The 22774-nt window shown below is 40.4% G+C and overlaps 1 protein-coding gene across 1 annotated transcript in view; it reads right to left on the bottom strand.

Moving 5' to 3' along the window:
* Positions 1-357: 357 nt before the first annotated feature.
* Positions 358-22774, bottom strand: part of clmpb (CXADR like membrane protein b) — a 65490-nt gene continuing 43073 nt past the window's right edge. The window contains exons 2-7 of the mRNA XM_083913852.1: positions 19467-19618; positions 13488-13689; positions 10584-10751; positions 9050-9172; positions 8421-8562; positions 358-6046 (exon numbers count right to left, since the gene is read on the bottom strand). Of these exons, the coding sequence (XP_083769978.1) occupies positions 5713-6046; positions 8421-8562; positions 9050-9172; positions 10584-10751; positions 13488-13689; positions 19467-19618 (1121 nt within the window). The 3' untranslated portion in view covers positions 358-5712. The remainder of the gene's footprint in view (positions 6047-8420; positions 8563-9049; positions 9173-10583; positions 10752-13487; positions 13690-19466; positions 19619-22774) is intronic.

The following is a 22774-nucleotide window of genomic DNA, read 5'->3' as shown; positions in this document are numbered from 1 at the left end:
ATATAGCTGTATAGAATGGGACATCCATATCCATAATAGAATAGCCCAAATGCCCATTCCAGTGTTGTTGGATATTTAAGCCATGGATGTATTTCTGTACTGTAAACTGATGGTACCCCATTCATTCCAATGAAAGCACATTAAATAATATATTAATTTGCCTACAGCTAACCATTTTAAAAATACAAATGTCTACAGCCTCAAACATGCTCAAACAGTAGCAATGTCATGAGCATCATCGCTAACATGCTGACGTTTAAGAGTTACAATGTTTACCATCACCATCTAAGTTTATCATGTTAGAATTGCGAAATAAAAAAATCCAAATGAAGATGCCACAAGATCAATTAAGTTGTCATTGAATATTTTATTTGCAAATGAAAGAGTAATAACTCAGAAGTCGTAAAAATATACATTTTTTTACTTGTGATATTTACATGGATTGTTTTCATCAAACAAACAAACAAAAAATTCTGTACTGTTTTATAAAACCAAAGAGAAGCCACGGCAGAAAAACAGATGAGAGTAAAGAATATGAAAGTGTCTTACATTTCCCTTTCGTGACACCACGCTGAGTGTGTCTACCCCTGACCTCGAAATAATGTAGTCAAGAGACACAGCCAACCACACAGTTCCCACACAGGCCGGTGATGAGCACAGCACACAAAAAAAGTGCAAAGTACATGGATGATAAATTCAAAATCAAGAAGACAAAAATAAAGCGTCATCAAATTTTCTGTGAATATATTTACAATTGTAGGTTTTCTTTTTTTCTTCTATTTTTAGCCGAATACAGTTATGTTACATAAAAGCAAAGCATTCCCGTTCATCTGCTCAATCTCCTATGACATGCAGGTATGTTTGCTTTCCTTCTTGAGGCTGACTATAGCTCCGTCCATTTCTTCTCTCAAAAGTAACAATACATCACATTCCCCTATACTGACATACAAGGTCAAACCACAAAGTCTGAGCATCCCTTTGCCCTGCTCAACAGCTTTATTCATAAATAAAACAGCTAAATAGAACGTAAAACATAGTGGCTACATGAGATTCATACTCCTATCATATAATGCAGGATAACCATTAAATGATTTCATGTTTACTGCACCTTTGAGTGTTGATAATAAGACAATATATAGTGCTGATGGATACTGTTTTAAAGAATAATATTGGATGTGCTGCTAAAACTCTGAGGTGTGTTAAGAATTCCCCCCTCCCCTCTCTACTGAACTGACAAAAAGCTCCATAAAATTCATTTGTTGGAAAGAGCACAAGTTTGTCAGGCCACAAAGCTGCACACATGAGAGGAGGGATGCAACGCGAGGACTCATAAACTGGGGAATCTGCCACCTGAGACTTGCAGTTGCTGGAAAGCAAATCAAAAAGCTTGGAGGAATTTAACAGCTGGAAGACTTGCATCCAATCCTCCACCTCTACTGCTACTTTCATCTGTAGTGGAGGGAATTTCAATGGCGAAAGCCTGCAGCCCTGGCTCATAATCAATCCTGTTGTACCACTCCTGATTCCCGGTGCTACTCTCGCAGATTCCCATGGAAAAAATGTCATGAAGCATATGCTCTCCAGATTGATAAGATGCATAGCTGGATTTGTATTTCTGAGTGCATATGTGTTTGCTTGCATGTGTGTGTGTTTTGTTACAGTACTGTAGCTGTTATATTTGTATATATATATGTGTGTGTCTGTATGTGTGTGTGTGTGTGTGTACACATATCCCTTAAATGATGCAGAGTAGAGTGTCCCTTTCTGTGCTGCATTTAGTATCCTGGTTCCATCAGTCAGTCGTAATACCTCTAGACATTCGATCCATCAAATTGATTCTAAGGAGCAGAAATAACAAGAACGGCTGTTTGGGCTTTTGCTTGTGCAAACCGTGTGTGTTTGTGAGCGCATGCATGCATGTGCAACTCTGAATGTGCGTGAAGCACACACCTGTGTTTCCGTGCAGACCTGAATGTGTCACATGTACCTTTTTGTGTGTGTATATACAACGTTGACCTGTTTTGTAATGTGTGTGAGTGTGTGTGTGTGTGTGTGTGTGTGTGTGTGTGTGTGTGTGTGTGCGCCTTGAGATGCCATCAGTACTCCCAGGGCCAAGTGCATTCTATGTTAGGAGACAGAAAGCGCAAGGAGAGAGTGTACAAGTGGCCTCCAGAGCTGACAATATTATGAATTATGGACGTGCTTTGTCTCGAGACACCGCCCCTGCAAGCAAAAAACATGACTGTTGCCTGTGAAGCCAAGTCCAATAGGCATAGAAGTCAGTGAAAACTAAAATAAACACTGCCAGTCTGCAGTCATATCAATTTGGAAAGATGTTACTTTGCCTGACTGGATCCTTCTCAGTCATTGAATGGCTAACATGAGAATGTGTGGGTGTGGCCCAAGGGCTTATACTGAATTTACATGCACACACCCACACAGACAGACACACTCACACACATTCACAAACATGCATGCATGCACACAAGCACGCACGCATAGACACACACATACATACACACACCCACACACAGTAGCTTCCCTGCTCAAATATGAACCACTGTTGTTAGTTGAATATAAAAGGCAATATTTCTCATCTTCCCTTAAATGTAAGTCATATGTGAATTCCCGCATGTGAAGTCAAAACACGTGCTTTTCACACAGATGTTGGGTTTCAGAACTTGAGACTGAATAACTACATTTTATTTGACAGATTAAAGCCCCGCTACTGGCGTAAATGCTAGAATGGAGTTAGCGAAAGATTCACTGAAAACAAGCGACGATACTGTGTCCGCGGCAACAATTAGCAGCTAGCTAGCTATGAAGGGTTTAGGTTAGAGTTAAGTTAAAAGATAGGGTTTGAGTAACACCTTGTTACTTATAAGGTGAAACGCTTCTTCACGATATGATGAATGATAAAGTAGATTTTTGCCAAGTTTGTCCTCATATTTATTCACTACAAGGAGGTTAAATTACCGTCTGTATGTTGGCACCTGCACAGTATGCCCGTGTTGTCATGCCAGTTATATTCAGTACTTATATTTTAGCATCGAAACGCTACAGAGAGAATGGCTATATTCATTACACGTTATAATATGAATGAAATTGTTGGACATACTGATCATTTTCTCTTCTAAGAACCAATAGTGGAGCTTTAAATTGTTTAGTTTGTCCTGAGGGCCATTCAAATAAAAACAGCTTATTTCCTTTGACAGTATGAACAGACGCCCAAAATGTCATTTTGATATGGATGTTGTGCTAGATTAAAGGTCAGTGTTCACCCAAATATTCATTAGCAGATTTTATGGAAATCTGGCAGTTACTTTAAGATCAATGCCCAATTTCTGGTCAAGGGGAAATTTTGGCCCAATGGTGTTGCCTCAAGAAAGGTCACACTGTCGCCAAAAATGACCCTCTGGGGATCAATAATAACCATACAACATTTCATGAAAATCTGGCCAGTAGCTGTGAAGCTAGCTTTGACATGATTATTTTTTTCTACACTTGCACCTTCCATTACATACAGTACGTATATAATGTTTGTTTCACATGAATACTTAGTTCAATTATTAGAATGTCAAATGTGACATCACGATAGAGGGCTTCACTTGTTCACACAACATGTGTCCAAAAAAAACACATGGTTTAGACTCACTTTTAGGTTTCCATTTGACTCATTTGTAAGGGGTATATCTCCCCTCACATACCCTTATTTATTAAATTAAATGACATCATGTGCGTATATCTATTTGTATGTACAATATAAAACAAGATTGATTACAGAATGTACAGTACATTGCCCCATGGCATGGGATTGCTTTCTCACCATGGATAATTCACTCTGCTCGGTGCTCCCTAGGCTGCATCGGTTATTACTAGGGTAAGTTTTGTGAAGTTGTATCTCTCAGTATTTGCTACTGTTAACCCTCAAAGCTGGATGTGAACAGAGACTTAACCACTGGTGTGCTGACGATAAGGACAAAGAAAGAAACCAGAAGAGGAGAGGGATTGCAAAGGCACACTAGATAGGCTACTTGCCCCTTTTTTCAGATACTTTCAATCACACTGCACTGGGTCTGTCTGAGGATACGACAAAAGGAGAATTGGCTGATAGCACAGCTTGACCAATAACCAAGCAGGTCCGGTGATTCAGCGAGACAGCAATCGAGTGCCACTCCATTGTTATGGATCCAGGGAGAGTACTGACAATGATACCATACACACCCTTTACAATTGAAGTCTCTGGAATCATACTCTTCGCTCCCTTCATTCAGACATAATTGTAAAATTGAACGTCAAGGTCAATTCTTTGTGCCTTAGCTCGAATATTGATTCAGTACCTTATAGGGAGCTGAAAAGAATGGGATCCACCATCTTTGTACATCTCACATTCATGGCGACAGATTTTGGTTTCAGTTCAGAAATGTAGCAGGTAAACATAAGCAAAAGAGTAAAAAAAGCGACAATATAACCCATCCTAGGGATTGGTGGCACTTCTTAATATGGATGAATGGACATGTAGCTGTCTGTCACCCTTTACAACCTGTTCAGAGAGAAGGAACGCAGGAGAACAGAAGCAAAAAAACGAACAAAAAACAAGTCCAGCTGGTCTAATAGATGCTTATCCCCTATATTTAAAGTATTGACTTGCTATACGCCTAATACATACTATTTAATTATTCAGGAAAGATATCCAGTACTAGAAAAGGATGTTCATATATGTAGACAGGATGTGGGAGGGGGGTATTAACTCCATTGATTTGACTCCACTGTCAATGCTACATCCTTGTACCTGAAGTTTCCCCTGCTGATTGGCAAAGCAGATGAGCTGTTTGTGAGCCAGCTGAGTCAGTCTCAGGACTGCTGTGGTTTCTCACGGGTTCGTTATGAGAGCACGGAAAGACCGAGAGCACTGAGGCAGATGATGCACACGGCGCACACTGTGTCTGTCCACATGGATGGGCACAATCGGCCAAGCCCATGGGAGGCAAAGGGTTTGTGGTTTCAGAGCAGGTGCTGGAGGCAGCAAGTTGGAGGTGTAGGGTGACATGAATCAGAGAATCACCCCACACATCCCTCATCTCAGTAATCAGTAGCTGTCTTACTCTGTCGCACTTTCTTCCTCCTTGTTTCTGCCATGCTTGTTATCCATCTTGTATCTGTTGCCAACCAAAGCTCAACAGCTGTATGACTCCATTGGTATCTGGCTCCGAGATGGGATCTACTTTATCATCCATCCAGCCTTTACTGAACCCCCCCCCTCCATCTTTTTCTCTACTGCATGCCTAACCCTTTGATTTGATAAATAAATAAAAGCTCTACTACAATAGGGGGCTCCTTCCAACTCACTGCACATGTTACTTCCCTGTGCCTTCCAAAGCCAAAAGACGGAACTCGGAAAATAAGTTCTGCCTTAAGCCACGGGACACAAACAGTGATGCATCTCGTTTTTATTTTATTTTGTTGTTTTATGTAATTCAGTAGGGGGCAAGCATGTCTTATTTTCCCTTTTTAAGTATGCATTCATTAAAAGTACTTTTGGACTTATAATATTGATTCTTTTAATTACATCCTTTTAACTAGTTGCATTTCTTTGTCTATGGAAGAGTCTTAGTCTTTGGGAGGGGACTGGGGGGGTGGGGTGGGGGGGCGAGGTGGCTTGGGCTGGAAGGGGAGTTTCACATGGCTACAGGAAGTGGTCGGCTTTCAGGCCTACACAGTCTGAAAGGCCTTGGTCTGGGCGGGGACCATGAGAGTTGGGGGTGTGGGTCCAGACATGTTCCTTGAGTTGAATTTGGGCGTAGCAGGGGGCTCGGTGGTCTTGGGCACCACTGCATTGTAGGCTGGAGGGGACTGGGGGAAGCCTGGAGGCTGTCCATTTTCCTTGAGAGCTGCTACAGCTGGTGGGCGTGGGCGGTGACCACGCTGGGCGCTGTTGTGCACCATGGACTGGGTCGAGGAGGCACCGGAGCGTGAGCTGCCGGAGCGGGAGGAGGAGAGGGAGTTGGGCTTCACTAGCTTGGCCTTGGGAGCCTCCGCGTCCTCCCTGTGGTCAGAAGGACACACACAGGCACACACACACACACACACAAACAAACAGTAAACAATGATGACAAAGGTCCATTTATTTTATGTCAACTTCACTTCTAAAAAGAGAAAAGAGGAACACATACACGCAAAACTATTAACTAAACTATTCTAAGACCCTATTCACATGGTACTAGTATTATGTGGGGACCTCATGTAATTCATGAGCTACTCCCCTGCCCCTGAGTTTTGTGAAACACATTTGCTTGGAATAATGAAATCTGCTGAAATTACTTGGGAACAAGTAATTTCAGCTACAACTGTTAAGGGAAAAAACAAGTTTGTGCTGAGAACACAAGGAAAAGTTTCAGAGAAGAGAATAACACATTTACATAATAGCATAGAAGAATGCTAACAACTTAAAATTGACAGTGGCATTAATCACCAAAACTAAGGTAATTTGTGCTGTGATTGTTACTTGGATGGTACTGAAACTGCCAAGGATCTTTGTAGTTATTATAAATCACTGTCACCAGGTCACCGGGGTGTGTGGATTGCGAGGCTAAGCCAGCAGGTAATATTATCCCATTGATATAAGGCCTTTATTCTCTACAGAAAGTCAGAATCAGAAACTCTCATCTGTGCACTGGTGGCTACTTGGCCTTCTCAGACACATCAGAGATCATTCCAAAACTCTTGGAAGAAAAGAAATGAACATTTTTACACAGGGGTGAAGTTTTTTCTAAATCCATGTCGAATCCGTGTGCTTCAGCACACTATAGTGAAAAGACTCAGACTCTTCACATGGTATAAAAACAGGAAACACATTATCACATCTACATTATTTACTTGAAGCTGTCCCTCAACCATTCTGCATTATGCATTGTAACACCAGTAAATATGCACCTACACAGACACCAGTCTGTCACAAATAAATGCTGTTGCTTTTACAAGTGTCATTAGCGGTCCACAGAGCCCATCACTGCACGCATGCTTTAGAGTGAAGAATAAACACTAGTGTGATCCCTCAGCTCACACACACACAAGCACGCACGCACGCACGCACGCACGCACGCACGCACACACGCACACACGCACACACACACACACACACACACACACACACACACACACACACACACACACACACACACACACACACACACACACACACACACACACACACACACACACACACACACACACACACACACACACACACACACACACACACACACACACACACACACACACACACACACACACACACACACACACAGCGTGTGAGAAAAGGAGCCTCTTAAAAGATAATCGATGAACACTTGACCTTGCAGTTGTTTTATTTTTAGACGTACATACAGACACACAAAGGAAGGCAGACACACAGCAAACACATCCAAGCATACAGGGGCTGTTGCTGTGTCAGTTGGTAGTATTTGACTTGCCCATGGTAGCTGTGGTTTCGAACGGTTTGAGTTGAACAGGATAACGCACAGGTTAATGCACAGCTAAGATCCATGCTATTGCAGAAAACAGCCTGTTTGCAGCTGAACTGCAGCTAAGTCAGATATACTATGAATTAAATTTACTGGTTTACAGGTGTTTCAGTGGCATGTTGCATAATACCAGTAACTTTTTCTATTTATTATTTTTCAGTGAACTATTTAAAACTATTGCTAAGCAGAGTAAGAAAACACTGTTGCATGGAACAACAGACATTTATAGTTACATCATGTATAGCCGTGGCATATTTAATTCATGTCAATTGTTAATAATTCATTTTCTTTTTCCACCCTACAGATTCATATCTAGTTCTCATGCTGAGTTCCCATGCAATAAAAATAGTATAAATGTGTTACTCTTGCACTTTTATTCTAGGGAATTCATTTAATCTAGTCTTGGTTGTGAGGGCAGTGACCTGCATAAAACGACAAAAGAAATTTGGACCTAAAACTTTTATTGTAACATTAAGTTTTCCAATTGTCTGCATCGGTTTTTAATGGTTCACCTGCCAGCTTTGCATAAAGTATATATTACATGGTCTACTGAGTTTGAGATCATACTTGCGAGTATGGATGCTGCAGCACCCACATCTCCAGGTGCACTGCCCCCAGCCAGGTGGCCAAGGTAGCCTATAATTGTATTGTTGCAAGATCTTTTTTCCGTCTCATTATGCTGCATCCTTCCCTCACCAGATATACCTTGTTTTTGCATAAGATATAGCATCAGCTAATACATGGTTGTTGAAATTTGGACAGAAACACATGCATAGCTATCTGCACTCTCATCCACACAATTTTAGCTTTTTAGTATGCATTTTAGCTAAAATAATAGTAAAAAATGGTAAAACAGTGAACCAGAAGACAAAGCAGAAGAAAAGTGGATGCTTATACCTGATCTCATTTGGAGTCTCCTCCTCTTCGTACTTCTTTTTCTCTTTCTTCCGGAAGACGAGCCAGATGATTAATATGACAATGAGGACACCTAGGGATATTCCCACCACTGCACCTGCGACCATACCTACATCCCTCACATCTGTGAATGGAGAAGAGGAAATGATGGGTGATAAATGATAAAGTAACTTGTTACAAAGTCACTGTCACATATTATTTGTCCATGCTCCTTTATTGGAAATACCTCAACACTCCCTACATACGGGCCCCAGTTTCAAAATTAAATTTAACACAAGGGCTATCAAACTGTTTCTGCTGATCTACTATTTGTATCATTTTCTCTTCACATGACCCCAACCCTCCTGGGCGTCTCAGTAAATGTATTAGTTTGACAGTGAAACATAACTGTTGAAGCATAGGTGTTGACCAGTAGCCACCAGTTTAAGTTTAGTGTGGTCCCTATAGTATTGGAGCACTGGCATGAGGGTGTGGGGAGGTAGATGGAAAGGCATAGAGGGGAATAAATGTATTTCCAGCTGCAGTTTGAAACAATAACCATCAATCAATGTGGCAGTTTGGTGCGAGGTGAACGCTGCGAGGTTGATTCTCCCTCCGCTCCCAGAACTCACGTTGCATTGTGACCTCAATGGTGCAGTTTTCCTCTCCTACGTCATTGCTTGCTGTGCACCTGTAGACTCCTGTGCTGTCCATGGTGAGATTCCTCAGGGTCACAAGCTCTGGATTCTTGAGATCTGGGGAATTCACATAAATCAATATTTGTATTCAAGTGTCTGCTGCAAACTGTTTAGCAATTCCTGCATGTTTATCCACAATGTCGATTACATTTTTGGGACTTGAGAGACAACTGAAATGAATTTTAAGGTTATATATATAGAGAGAGAGAGAGTGTGAGAGAAAGAGAGAGAGAGAGAGAGAGAGAGAGAGAGAGAGAGAGAGAGAGAGAGAGAGAGAGAGAGCGAGAGAGAGCACTGATGGGGCGTTTGTTTAAGGACGATATAAGGATGACTTGATGAGAGTAGCAGGAGTGTGTCTTAGAGAGCGATGGAGGCCCAATAGCCCATGGGATATTTAGTCATTCCCACCAATGACAACTATGTGATATTACCTTTCACCAGACAAATAAATAATGGCTGCTGATACTGTGTGTTATAGTCCAATGAAAACTAATTAGACTTAACAGGTGTTGTTTGGTAGAGGTCATTAATACGAAGGTTTTTGTCTGGGCACGTGCCATTGCGAATGCCAGTTGAACACTGGAGGGAAAACTGAGACAGAGAGGTTGGCAACCCAGGGGCGTTTAGAGAATACACAGTACGAAGAATTACTCTACTATCAGCTATTCTGCTAAACTGTCTGTGTTACTACTTAGAGGCAGATATGCCTGGTTATGATCCAAGAGGAATGCCAGATTCCACACCATGTGAATGAAGTGTTCCTCAGGGCTACTAGTGAGCCAATGTTTTTTTTGTTTGGTAGAGAATGTAGCTGGGGCTGCCAGACCAGTTCTATGTATCACGTTTGATTCCCTCCACTTTAAACACAATCCAAGAAAACCCTCAGTTGACACAGACTTCATGCATGCAGGTATAATTCACTTGAGCCAGGCTGACATTTCACTGTCACTCACAGACATCTCCATCAGATGAAAGTATTAGCCTGGATCCTCCTGTTTATATAACCTATCCCAACAGACTAAGTCTAGAAATCACAGGGCTGTGTTCTGTTTGATTTGGGAAGAAAAAAAATGTAGTATGCATAATGTGGTGTTTAGCTGTAGATGATGGCACTGGCTCTGGTCTAAAGATAAGAAAGGCATGCAGAATCAGTGGCCTAATTGGGACAATCTGAGCACATCTAAGTGTCCTTTAGTAAAGCATTGTAACTCTTAATGATCTGATGAATCAGCTCAGAGGGCCACAAGGAGAATGTCATACTGGGCAGATTAAGGTGTCAGTGTTTGCAAATGTATAAATGTGAAGTTGGGAGGAGGCAAGGAAAGGAGGTGCGCTCAGCAAAACACTTCCTTGGATAAATGCAGCCTATAAAAATCACTAATATAAAAATGAATCTTCGGAGCATTTCTCTGCAGAGGGCTTGAATGATGAATCAGCACATCAGTATAGTGCCAATTATTTTCCTTACCTATCAGTGCCAAGTTTGGCAATTTGCCCAGACTCTTGCCTTTCTCCAGTATTCGCTCCCACTTGTAGTTTATGGGGTCAGAACCATCGCTGGACTTGCAGCTCAGCTTGACATCACTGCCCTCCAGAAGTTTGCCATCCATCCAGCACCTCGGCTTGGAGGGTTTGACTGTAAGAAACATATGGGTGTCAGAAATATCCTAACACAAATGTGCAACAAACAAGTAAATGCATGTTCTTTGTCACATCGGTACAGATTTACTTTATAAATTTGAGTTCTGTATTGAATTTCAACCATTGAGTAGACGCCTCTTACCTATTGTGATGGTTAAAAGGTAACAAAAAAAAAGGAGACATATTCATCTAAATGTACATGCTAATTATCTAATTTGGGGATATTAATTGATATTTTAATTAGCCAGATATACTGGACCAAGGATTAATATATAGCTCCATCAAAACAGGCTTTCTGTAGTTGTAAGTAAAGCTTAAATGTTCATACAAGCCCTCTCCCATTCATTATAAATGGATCGGTGAGTGATAATATTCTCTAAGTGTCTAAAATAAGCTGAATTATACCTGACATTATTCCTAATGAAAACACTAAAGCACGAGTATATCATTCCATCATGTAAAGTCAAGCGAAACAGTCCAACACCAGCGTACAGTATATCACCTCAGAATAAAACACCACATAAAAAAAAAATCACAAAAGTGAGATAATAAGAAGACAATGGCTTGTTGAAATTGAAGTCGAAATGTTCAAAATACATTATAAAATTTATTTGATTTATTATTATTTATTATTTTAGTCTTTTCGAGTCCAGGGAATGGATCAATGTGACCGCAAAGCTGGCTGTGGACATCTATGGTAATATGTTTTCCACAGGTCAAAGGTTTTGGTCATAGTCCAGTAGCTAGGTACAGTACAGTATAGCTGTTGCCTGCTGAGCCCTGTACAGCTGCTCTGTTTAGATACCTGCAGAGAGGCACTGCAAAGCTATAAAAGCAGGAAATAGCACACTGTTCTCTCCCTCCCGAGTGATATATCTTGAGATCAGTGGTGGCCTAAATTTAGACATTTCTCTTGTGTTTTTGTTATGCTGTCATATAAGCTATGTATACTTTTGTGTATGTGGCTGTTGCTGCTTGTCAGCAACATTGTAGTATAAGTAACTCTTTAACGCCATGATGGAGAGAGTTAGCGGTACATAAGGTACATAAAACCAGATAGCTCATGTGCATTTGTCCATCAAACCCTGCTTTTCGTAGCTTTTTCAGGGTCAGTTAGGCGCGCACACACACACACACACACACTTCAACACACAAAGTAAAAAAATCTGCACATGCAAATCCACACACTCTGAACACTGCAGGCATTACCATGCAAGCTTGCACTTAAACACAAACACAACCACTGGGGGCCCCCATAAATCCTGGTGTGCACATAAATGCAAACACTCACTTGCCGTCGCATGCTAAGCCAGCTACCAGCGTGGATGCCAAGCTATTATCTTAGCGTAGGGAGTGAGAGAAAAATGCTAATTTTTGTCTTTCTCAAAATCGAAAGTGTCACCGCAAAGCTGAGGGCAATTTGTAAAAAACGAGGGGCCTTAACTCACTGAAATTTCTTTATGGAAGAGAGAGGAGAGCGAGAGCGAGAGCGAGAGCGAGAGCGTGAGGATTAACAGACTGTTCCATTAGAAAACCAATAACCGCGGGTTGAACTAATCTCCCATGATGTTTTAATAAATCGCCTGCTTTTCTGACATTGAGAACGCTCTTGCTCCTCCCGCTGGACTTTGTGGCTGGCTTTTGTTGTACAGTCACTCCCCATTTGCTGTCTGTCCTTCAGAGTTGTTTAGCTATTTGACATATGCAGGCAGAGACAGCACTGAGCTAGTTGTAAAGCTAAGCCATTTAGAATAATCTCTATATAGGGCAAACAACGATAACAAAAGGAAAAAAGGGGATGCAATGATCACTGCTAAGACATGACCCATACAAATACTTACTGGGTGTATGATACACACAATTTTATAGTTGTTTAGCCTCTTTTGTTGTTGTTTTGTGTCACTTTGTGGTTAGTCATTTTGTCTATTTGTGTTGCTTTTGTGTCACTTTGCAGTGATCTTGTGTCTCTTGATCTTGATCTTGTAATTGATGTATTGTATCACTTTATTGCTTGGTCTTTTTGTTGTTAGTATTTGTCTGGGGTTGTTTTACCCTTTTTTAAAGTTGTTTTGTGTGTCTTCGTGGTCATTTTAAACTTTTTTGTCATTTTGCATCTCCTTTAAGTTGTTTTATATTTATTTGTGGTCCTTTTGCATCTCTTTGAGATCTTCATTTGTCTCTTTGAGTGCTATTTTGCAGGTGAAGTCCAGGGGGACACCTGACACTTTGGGCCATTGAACCTGTAAGGTAGCCCGTTCAGCAAACCATCCATGCCCCTATTATATTTCCTTACAGAATGTCAAACTTAGAGTATGTTCTGCCTGTTTCTTATAGATCTCACAGAGGACACACACAAATGTATTAGCCTCTGCTGTCGGCATATCAATCATAACTCGATGCTTGTTCATGTAACTCAGACCCCCGCATAATCAATCATGCTCTTCCAGACCCAGTCGTATGTTTCTGGTCTCACCTCATCAACAATCCAATACAAACGAACCCAAACAGCATGAGCAAAATCAAATCACACTGTCTGAATCAAATTGAATCATTAGGACAGTCAGCATGACGGAGGAAATGTGCCAGGCTAATGATCCAGTGATTAGGTCTGTGTATATGTGTGTGTGTAAGTGTGTGTGTGAGAGAGAGTGTATGTATGTACAAATGGGTCGCAATGTTTGGGTCGCTTCATAACTTGAGTGTGTGTCTATTACAATGTGACAACACTCACCCAACACAATGAGGTTGACCTGGCTCCAGTGATACTTTCCCCCAGTCTTGACTTTACAGTGGTATTCCCCAGAGTCAGTCAGCAGCAGGTCACTGATCAGCAGGGAGGCATCTCCAGACAGGTACTCCCCAGCAAAGGACAGACGGCTGGCCTCGCTGCTCGTCGCCTCAGTGTACACCTGGCCCCCAAAAAAGGTAATGATCTAGATATATTGAAAAGAAGAGAATTAGAGATGTATTTTAACATTGTGTACTGCATTGACCGATAATTCTGATTAAATCCTAATCCTAAATACCAAACTCTCTTTTATTAGGAGCTCCTTAAGAACTACACAAAATCACACTTGTCCCACTGTCACTTAATGTGCCTTTCTTCTTTTCAGAATCATTTTCCTATGTCCTCTTGGACCATGGTAAACCAATATTTTCATTGTTGTCATCAGTATTCATCAAATTAATGCAACCCCACAAATAATCATATCACTTACCAACATGTTTGGTTAACTTATTGTAATTTCTATGTCCCAACCATCCCAACAGTAATACCCTTGATACATGTGATTGGTAGCCTGCCATTTACATTTAAGATGACATAACTGTAATGATGGTACAGCTCCAACATATCCACATAGTCCTTCACCGGGTGAACAGTGCTGAGAAAAACAGAAGAGCAGCACTCACAGGTAACAACGTTAACAATGACTTTTTAATTAAACCTTGGGAAATAATATTTGACAAATGAGCTGTTTGCTGGAATGCCAGTAACCTGCTAGTGTTCATTTTAGTGATTATCTGTGAGCGCCTGTATCTCCCTATGCTCTTTCTACCAGAGCAGTTATCAAATGACTAAATAAAAATCTATTTGGGTGCTGAGATAAAATATTAAAATACCCACAGTTATGTGATGTAAGCACTCTGGCTAAAATTAAAGGCTAGAGAATCAAACAAATGTCTCACACCCAACAAAATACAGAGTACATACGTAGTAACTCATACTATATGTTGTCTCATTTGTTATTTAGCAGGAAATCTAACAAACTACCACCCTGTTTTTAGTGAAAATTTGTCCATGTGCCATGTTGGATTTTGGTCAGATCTTATAGTGCCACAGTGTTGCCGTTTTAAAGCACTTAACATTTCCCTGAACTGTGAGGTTATGCACACCAGTAGAGGTATTTATTACTTTAATATGTTCAGCTACTCTGCCTTAAAATGATATCAGTTTTCACCAAATAGAGAAAAGTATTATTTTTTGTTTTACGATGCAATACTGTAATCTTATAATTGGCTGCTGATGTTTTGCAGCATGGCGTGTTTGTGGGATAAAACGGTATGGACATTTCACATCACAATTATAGGGACCAAAATTATCAAGGTTATCGTGGTATTAAAGGTACTGAAATGTTTAAAAAGTACAGACAGACCAAATTTTATATGGAAAACCACTAATACAATTATCAGCACTTATTGTTTGCATAAACAATAAAATAATGTCCTTTTGTGGTGATTTTTTTTCTGCATGTTCTGCAGACAGGGCGACATCCTTAAAATAAGAGGATAACTATTACCACTATACTGTATGTAGTGTCATGGCACTAGGGCCTCTCGTCTTCTCAATTTAGTATTCACAATAAGCAGCTACTGAGTATTGCAGTCAGTATGTTTTGAAGTCAGTAGCATTGTATTAGTTCTTTTCAGAAATATAACAAACACACCTATTAAATAGTAATAAAATGAGCAAATGGGGTTGTCTTTGGGGGGTACATCAAAACTATGAATTGATGTGTTTCTGTAAAGGAATAGCAAGACTGTTAATATATGTCTATTTGTATGTATGTATGTGTGTGCACCTCACACATACTGTACTGGGTACACAGAAAAATTCACATGTATATGTATGTAAATAAAAACTCGGATGGATGTACATATACTCATGTGGGTACGTTTTTTTCCAGATTGTTATTTACTCGCTGTATGATATGTTTATTAGAGAACTTTCTCTCCATCACAAAATAAATTAAACATAGAACATGAAGTGCACAAAAATAGGGATAAAGTGTATCTTTATCAGTACTTTGAAACAAACAAAAGGCTGGGGCGGAAAAAGATGTGTGTGTTACGCTTTGCAGTTGACACAATCTGTTTTTCCTTGTATTTTTAGCACATGATTAATTGATGTTTGCAAAGAGCGGGTCTTCAAAGGAATGACTGAGGATTTGAAACTTCACTGTAGGCATCTTACATCTTTAAACCTGAGCTGGAAAGCTTTCATATTCTTTTCTCTGCCTGTTTATGTCTTTGTATGTTTCTCTCTCTCTTTCTCTCTCCATCCACATACACAAACACAAACAAACACAGCTGTCACAGTGGCCTATTACTCAGGGCAAGTGAGAGCCTGCAGATGGGGACTGCTAAATGCCGGTGCCACAGCACATCAGTGCCTAAGAAACAGGGGCACCTGCTGTGATCACAGGTGACGACTGGCCATTTATACACACAACCACACACACACATGCACACACAAACACACATGCACAGACTTACACGCAGAAAGTAGTTTTGAAGCGAACGGGTTGAATAGAAACACACAATGGATGTAAACAGACATACATTACTGTGCCACAGCTACAGGCACAGAGTGACACTGGCCTGGCACTTAAACAAAGTGGGACATATTTTAAAAAGCATCTGCCTATGGGCGCACTTCTGCTGCCTTCATGAACTGGATATTTTTTACTCACATACACACAAGTACAAACTACACTACGATGTATGTGTGTACTGTGTTTGTGTATTTCTGCTTCTGGTTGTCTCTGGGTGTACTCTGAACACATGCTTGTGACATCAATAGAGAGAGATAGTGCCGGTGAGTGTGAGGAATTTAAGAATAATTTAGTAAAAGGGCCAAAGGCTGATAGCATGGTTTGCAATTAAAATGAGGTGGTTTGTTTATTCAGTAAAAACTGAAAATAGTGTTTGCAGACATGGAGTGCCTTTACCTTCCCTAGCTTTTAGATAAAACACTTGGCTCAGTTACTTTTATTCCCAGTCAATATATTTTGTTGACTTGCCAGGTTGTTTACAGTTATTATTTTTTTTAAATTAAATAATTAAATAATAAGATAAGTAAGAACCTATAGACATAGTGTGGTGAAGATATGAGATTCTCAATCATGTATCTTATTTTCAAATCATATTTTGTTATAACACAATAATGCATAAGAGCTATTCAGCTATTTTTCAAACAAGGAGGGATTGTTTCAATTATTTGGGCCAGATTACACCCTAAACTAATAAATACATTCAAGGTTTTCTTTTGTTGTTAGCTTAAAGCGGTTGTCCATGTTTTTAATTATTATATTGTTAATGCAACCATTTGATTAGAAGATACAAGAGAAAAGGGAATACAGAATATTTTGCCTATGTTGGAAACCCTGTCCACTCTACTATTAGTGAATATTAATCAGCTCCATGGACCACAATTGGCCTAGTAATAAATGCCAATAAAGTATTTTCTGTGCTGGAAGGGCAGCAGTGTTGTATTTTCTTGTATTGAAAATGAAGAGTGTACAGTAAACTGCTCCTGCTGTCCTTTCCAATAAAGGAAGGTCATTTGCAGAAAGATGAGAATTTCAGTTTTAAGCAGCTTACTGTCATTGTTTTACTTTTCTTTTTGAAATTGACATCCTTCCTGGTCTGTGCCACCACTGTTGCTATGACAACTATACTAAGGTCAGCACAATGAAAACCAGAGGGACCAGTCATTTGCTATTCATTTTGAAGAATGTAGATGAACTCTGGTGAGATGTCTCTAGCCCCTCTGTGTCCTTAACACATGTAGTCTGTACATTTGCTTACAGAGGCTAAATGTTGACAAGATGCTCTTTCCCACTCAACACGGCCCTCCAGCCGAACAAAAGAATGATTTATTCATTCAGCTACAGGCGCAGTCTCTTTCCTAATCAAATTTTCAGACGTTTGATTTTAATTAATAGCGCCTTCAATGTTATCTTCCCGTTAAATATTCATCGTAATGTGGCAGCACCCTCTGAATCATCAAAGCGTAAGACACTTGTTTTCCCCTTTCTTTTATGCCTTCCCCCCTCCACACACTCCCTTTCTTTTCTTTCTCACACTTCTCTGTTACTAACCAATGCATAAGTGCATGAACAAGTGAATTCCAAAGAGAAAGGAAATCTCTTTCTTCCGCCGGAAAGCTGGTGATATTTCACACTCAGACTGTTATCAGATACTACGTTAAATTTAGGTGAAAAAAGGCAATGATTAAATACCAGTTGAATGGTACCAAGAACATTGTCAGAGGCTGTGAGACACAAGTTAAGTTAAGGCTCTTTAAAGACTTTCAGCCAGGCGATGCTTGGGCAGTTGGGCTTTTCTTATAATGAAGTCTAGAATCAGCTGCAATGTACCTGATTTCATGTTTTATGTGGTTATATATAGTATTATATTTGTATTGTGTATGACTTTCAAGTGGAGTAGATAACAGATGCTTAATATGCTATGTAATATGTAGTTCAATCTCATGATGTGAAGCCTTGACAGTCATTGGGTGAAAACAAGTATAAGTCTATAATAACTTGCAAAGAAAGCAGGAGGACTTTAGAATGGCATATTTGCAGCGTAGACAGTCTTTATTTCATGAGTTGACATTTTGGAAATAGTGTGTCTTTCTTAGAGCTTGTGTCTGCAGTCTCACATCAGCTGTGTGTTGGTGAAGAAGCACACAGCAAAATCTCTAGAGAACCTGGAGTCTCTGCTGTAGCTTTTTTAAGGAGGAATACTGCAGTAATGCTGCTACATCTGTTAGCTAATGTTTAATCTCTATAAACAGATATCTGCATATGAATGCAGAATCTGCAGGCAACAGGACACTATCTCTGTTTGTAGTCCATTTGTTATCTGAGCAGTATTGACAAATCCTGTTGCGTGCTTTCGTTTGCAGGTAAACATTCCATGTGGAGAGCAAAAGAGGCAGAACGCATCAGCAAAAATGCAATCTCTAAAACCATCGGCAATTGTCTGACAACGATTTAGCTTATTGTTTACTATATTAACTATGTATCGGTGGAATTTGGACCTATAACACACATAAAAAGTATTTACTCAGACTACAAACAATGGCTGCCGCATGGAATAGAAAGCCTGGCCCACATATCTGTTATCCTGATATCCTTGATACCCTTGGAACCCCAGAAATATTGGATGTTACCTCAAGAGACTAAATTGTCCACAGACACAATGTGTTCTGAGATTGGCTAATGCTAGCTTGAGTTAGAGAGTTCGAGGTAGCTGCAGAAAAAGAGTAAAATAAAGTTAAGAGTAAAGGGTGCAAGGTTATAGCTACAAAAATGAGTTGTGGAACATTGTGGGCATGATTGTTCCTTTGTGAAAGACACTTAAACCTGAAGTGTCACAGTAACTTTGGGCATCGAGTTAATGTGAAGCTATTATGGCTCCTGTTGTAAATCAATCAGCATTACAAAATGGAGGAAAGATGGAAGATAGATAAAAAGTGTATGTGTGAAAGAAGAGAAAGAGGCAGAGGGTAAGAAAGAGGAAGGGGAAGATATATGTCAGGTCAAAGTAGCAGTAGATTTGCATTAGTGGGTTCGAATTTTAAACTTCTGTAGCAAAGGTTACAAAACCTGTAACCCCAGGGTTCAAAGCCATCAGAAGTGTGTTTAGGTTGTCCTCATGTTTATGTTCTGCCTGTGGCATATAGACATGTTAAGGTTTTATTTCTGAAGCGAGCAGAAATAGGGCTGCTTCTGTAGGCAATGGCCAGTTAAAGAAGCATTTTATTTTTTGAAGCTTTTCTTGAAGTTGCTTAAGAATGCATTCAAATAAATACAATAAGTCATTAACACAGTCATGAGTGAAATTGCATTTTCCAAGGGACTCATTTCAATTAGTGTGTTAAAAACGCAAAAACAGGAAAGACAAGGGAATCTTCCCTCACCACTTTCTGTCTGGAGTTTGGCTTCTGCAAAAGCCACTCGATGTCGAGAGAGTTGGATGACGGGAACTGGTGGTGGCATGGTAAGGTGGCATTGTCCCCGACAACCTTTTTCATCTCCGTCTGGGCTCCCACTGACATCAGGCTGAATAGAACTGAGGAAGAGGGAGAGAGAGGTAGAGAAATGTCAGATGGGAAAACTTGCTCAATCCAAACTTGAGACAAGAGGCAGATGCTGCAGATAGGAAGCAAAACCATGCCGATAGAGGAAATTGAGCAGCGAGAGATATGACCCAGAATCCCAATAACTATCTGACAGATGCTGGGATAAGTCACACCAGGACACTGAAGAGAACAGCTTCTCTCTTTCTCTTTTTTTTTCTCAGGAAATTGAGTTTGGCATTGAAAGTCAGAGAGAAGTAGCATGATGATCTTTTTTGTTAACCCCTTTTGACAAGGGCAGTCAAAGAACACATTCTTATTCACAGCAACAGCTGTTGGGGAATTGTGGCCTGGAAAGGAAAGGTACACAACTTTTGACTACCGAGGAGCTGCGCTTCTCGCACACGCATGTCTGTTGTAATACTGAAAAGAAAACTGTTTTTGAGTCACATGAAATACTAAAAAATTCCAAACTAGTCCTATTACTTTCCAAGTTGAAATCATAGTAACACATATAGTCCAAAACTCCCACAGTCTACCTAATGAAGAACTTCCAGTAGAAAGTGGCAATAATTATGATTTTGTGCACATGCGAGTGACTCTGGGCACCAGCCAGACTGTCAGAGCGTGTGTCTCAGTGGGGGAGCAGCGAGGCTAATTTATTGGAGGCTGCTGGACAGCCCGGCGGGCTTGAGTGGAATTAGCCAGAGGCGTCAGGGGGGTTTGCTGGAAGCCGAAGCTATGGATGGTTTGTGTGTGTGTTTGTAAGTTTGTGCAGAGAGGGTGGTGCACTGCTGAGATATTTGACTCCCTCCACCTGGTAGAAAGACTGTACCATACTGCAGGGTACCACTGAGCTTGCACACTCAAATGTGACAGATATTTTTGTCTCTACAACATTTAATTTAACTACCTGCCTTTAATTTAATTGCCGAACGAGTCGATAGCTCCTGGAGATTTGGAGCACTTAAAATAAAGTTATCCAGCCAGCAGATGCTCATCTGGAATCATGCAGGAATGTACAGGCTGTGTAAATATTGTCTCTCCTTTTTATTAACATACTGCTTAATAGCTCAAGGTTTAATATTTTCTCCTATTTGCACAGAATATCCCGATGTGGGACATGTATTTAATAAAAAAAAAAAAAAGACATTCACAGGTGTTGTTTCTGCGTTGGAGTGATTCAACCCAGAGCTCCTCTTTGGAAGAATCCCTATGTGCTCAACAAACACAATGACATGCTGTCAAATGTTCCACAGTGGCCTGTGAATGCATAAGCACTCACTGGGCGCCTGTCCACTTGTTCAACGGTCCACCCTCATAGGAGCCAACACCCTGTCCCATAAGTGATCTCTGGGCCAATAAAAATGTCAGCTCTGTGCTGTGAAACCAATGAGTCAGTGCTGACGCAGGACACAGAGGAGAAGCCTCACACAAACCACTTCTTCCAAGGGAGCTTCAGTCATATGGTTGACATCATCTGGTGGATTTCAGCAGTTCTTTAAGTTTTGTTTAAGCTCTGTCTCAACTTTGTGAACTATAAAACCCGAGCTCCGGGCTTGGATATAGAGAGGGCACTTCACGATTAAGTGTTTGTGTGTCCATTTGGCAGCCCAGGAGTGACGGGATGCACTGCTGAGGTCCTTCTGCTCTGTTGAACCACCTGCTCTGTTCGAATCATTAGTCACCCTGAAGGTATCCCCCTTTATGACTTTTTAATGCAGCATTAGCAGGGTCATTCATCTTGTGGGTTCCCCACCAATATTAGTTTGGATGTCAGAAAAGAGAGAAAGAGAACTTTGCAGTCAAAACTATTCAGTAACACTTTCTATGTAGACCATTTATAATGCTTTATGTCTAGACTCATTAACACACAATTTTTCTGATTCACTTAATCAACAGTAATAAAACATTATAGATTTGAATTATAATAAATTACAAGTTCAAGTGTGCACCAGTTCAGACCAAAGATTCGCAACGAAACGAGCTGAAACTGCTGTTCCTTTTTGTCTGCAACGTTCTGAAACCTGCCAGTTCACAGCAGTGAGATGAGATGAGCTTACAATGAGTCCTTATTACAGCTGATTGCTGATGTGTGTATAGGTGAGTATAGGATGTTCATAATGTATTATAAACTCTGTAAGCCAACCTCTAGTTTATAACTAATCAAGTGCATCCATAAGACGTTTGAACTTCTAATTCATTACGTCACATCTATAATGTTTTTGGACTGTTGATCATGTGCATCAGAAAGTGTTATATGTGTTTATGAGTCTAATCATTAAACATTATGAATGCATTATAATTCACTATGAAATAACCCATTATGCACTAAAAATATGGCCTTCATAGAAAGTGTTTCCAGAAATTTAAGAGGAAGAATGTTCAGAATGTGTATGTGTGTTTGTGTGTGTGTGTGGGTGAAGTTGGTTGGACTTAATGGTGTGAGTTAATACATGATGGGTATATGGGTCTGCTGGGATACCTGTGCCCACTGTCTCCCCTCAGCTCCTCAGGCTACCCTCTGCAATCAGTGCTCCCCTACCCATAAGCAGCCCTGGGCTAAACCCAGCACTGTGTAGCAGGCCTGATAAGAGCTCACTGCTTCTTTCCTCACCTCCCACCTGCTACTTAACTGCCCACTGCTTCAAATGTCAGCTCTGTTAATGGAAGAGTTTACCTGGAAGATAGATAGTGCTAGGGGGACAGCTGAAAGAGGGTTATTGCAATCTTTTCCTTCACAAAATATAAGAATTTCTACATCCTGACTTTAAATTGACCTTCAATCAAAGAGTGAGGTCAGCTCACTTTAGCATTGGCCAAAAGATTTGAGTACCATAAATGATATGTATTATATGAAAAATATAGGCAGCAAATTCGCTTTATGTGTGACGGTGTGTGTTTTTGCCAGCAAGAGTTGGCAGACAAATCAAAACCATTATTGGTTGGTATACTGTTGCTGGTCCCTACTTATTTAAGGTCTTGTGGAGGGGCTTTTGTGCTGTGGAATGGATGAGACATTGCTCCCGGAATAAGCTTGCCTTGATGTGCGTTTGCATTTGGATTGGCCTCATTTACCTTGTGCACAGCTGGGACGGTTGGACTGCAAGACCCCATCATTTGTGTCAACATCAACTTTAAGAAACAAC

This window comes from Echiichthys vipera, assembly GCF_963691815.1.
Source record: "Echiichthys vipera genome assembly, chromosome: 5".
Classification (NCBI taxonomy): Eukaryota; Metazoa; Chordata; class Actinopteri; order Perciformes; family Trachinidae; genus Echiichthys; species Echiichthys vipera.
Note: the sequence above shows the minus strand (reverse complement) of the source record. Positions and strands in the feature narration are given on the sequence as shown.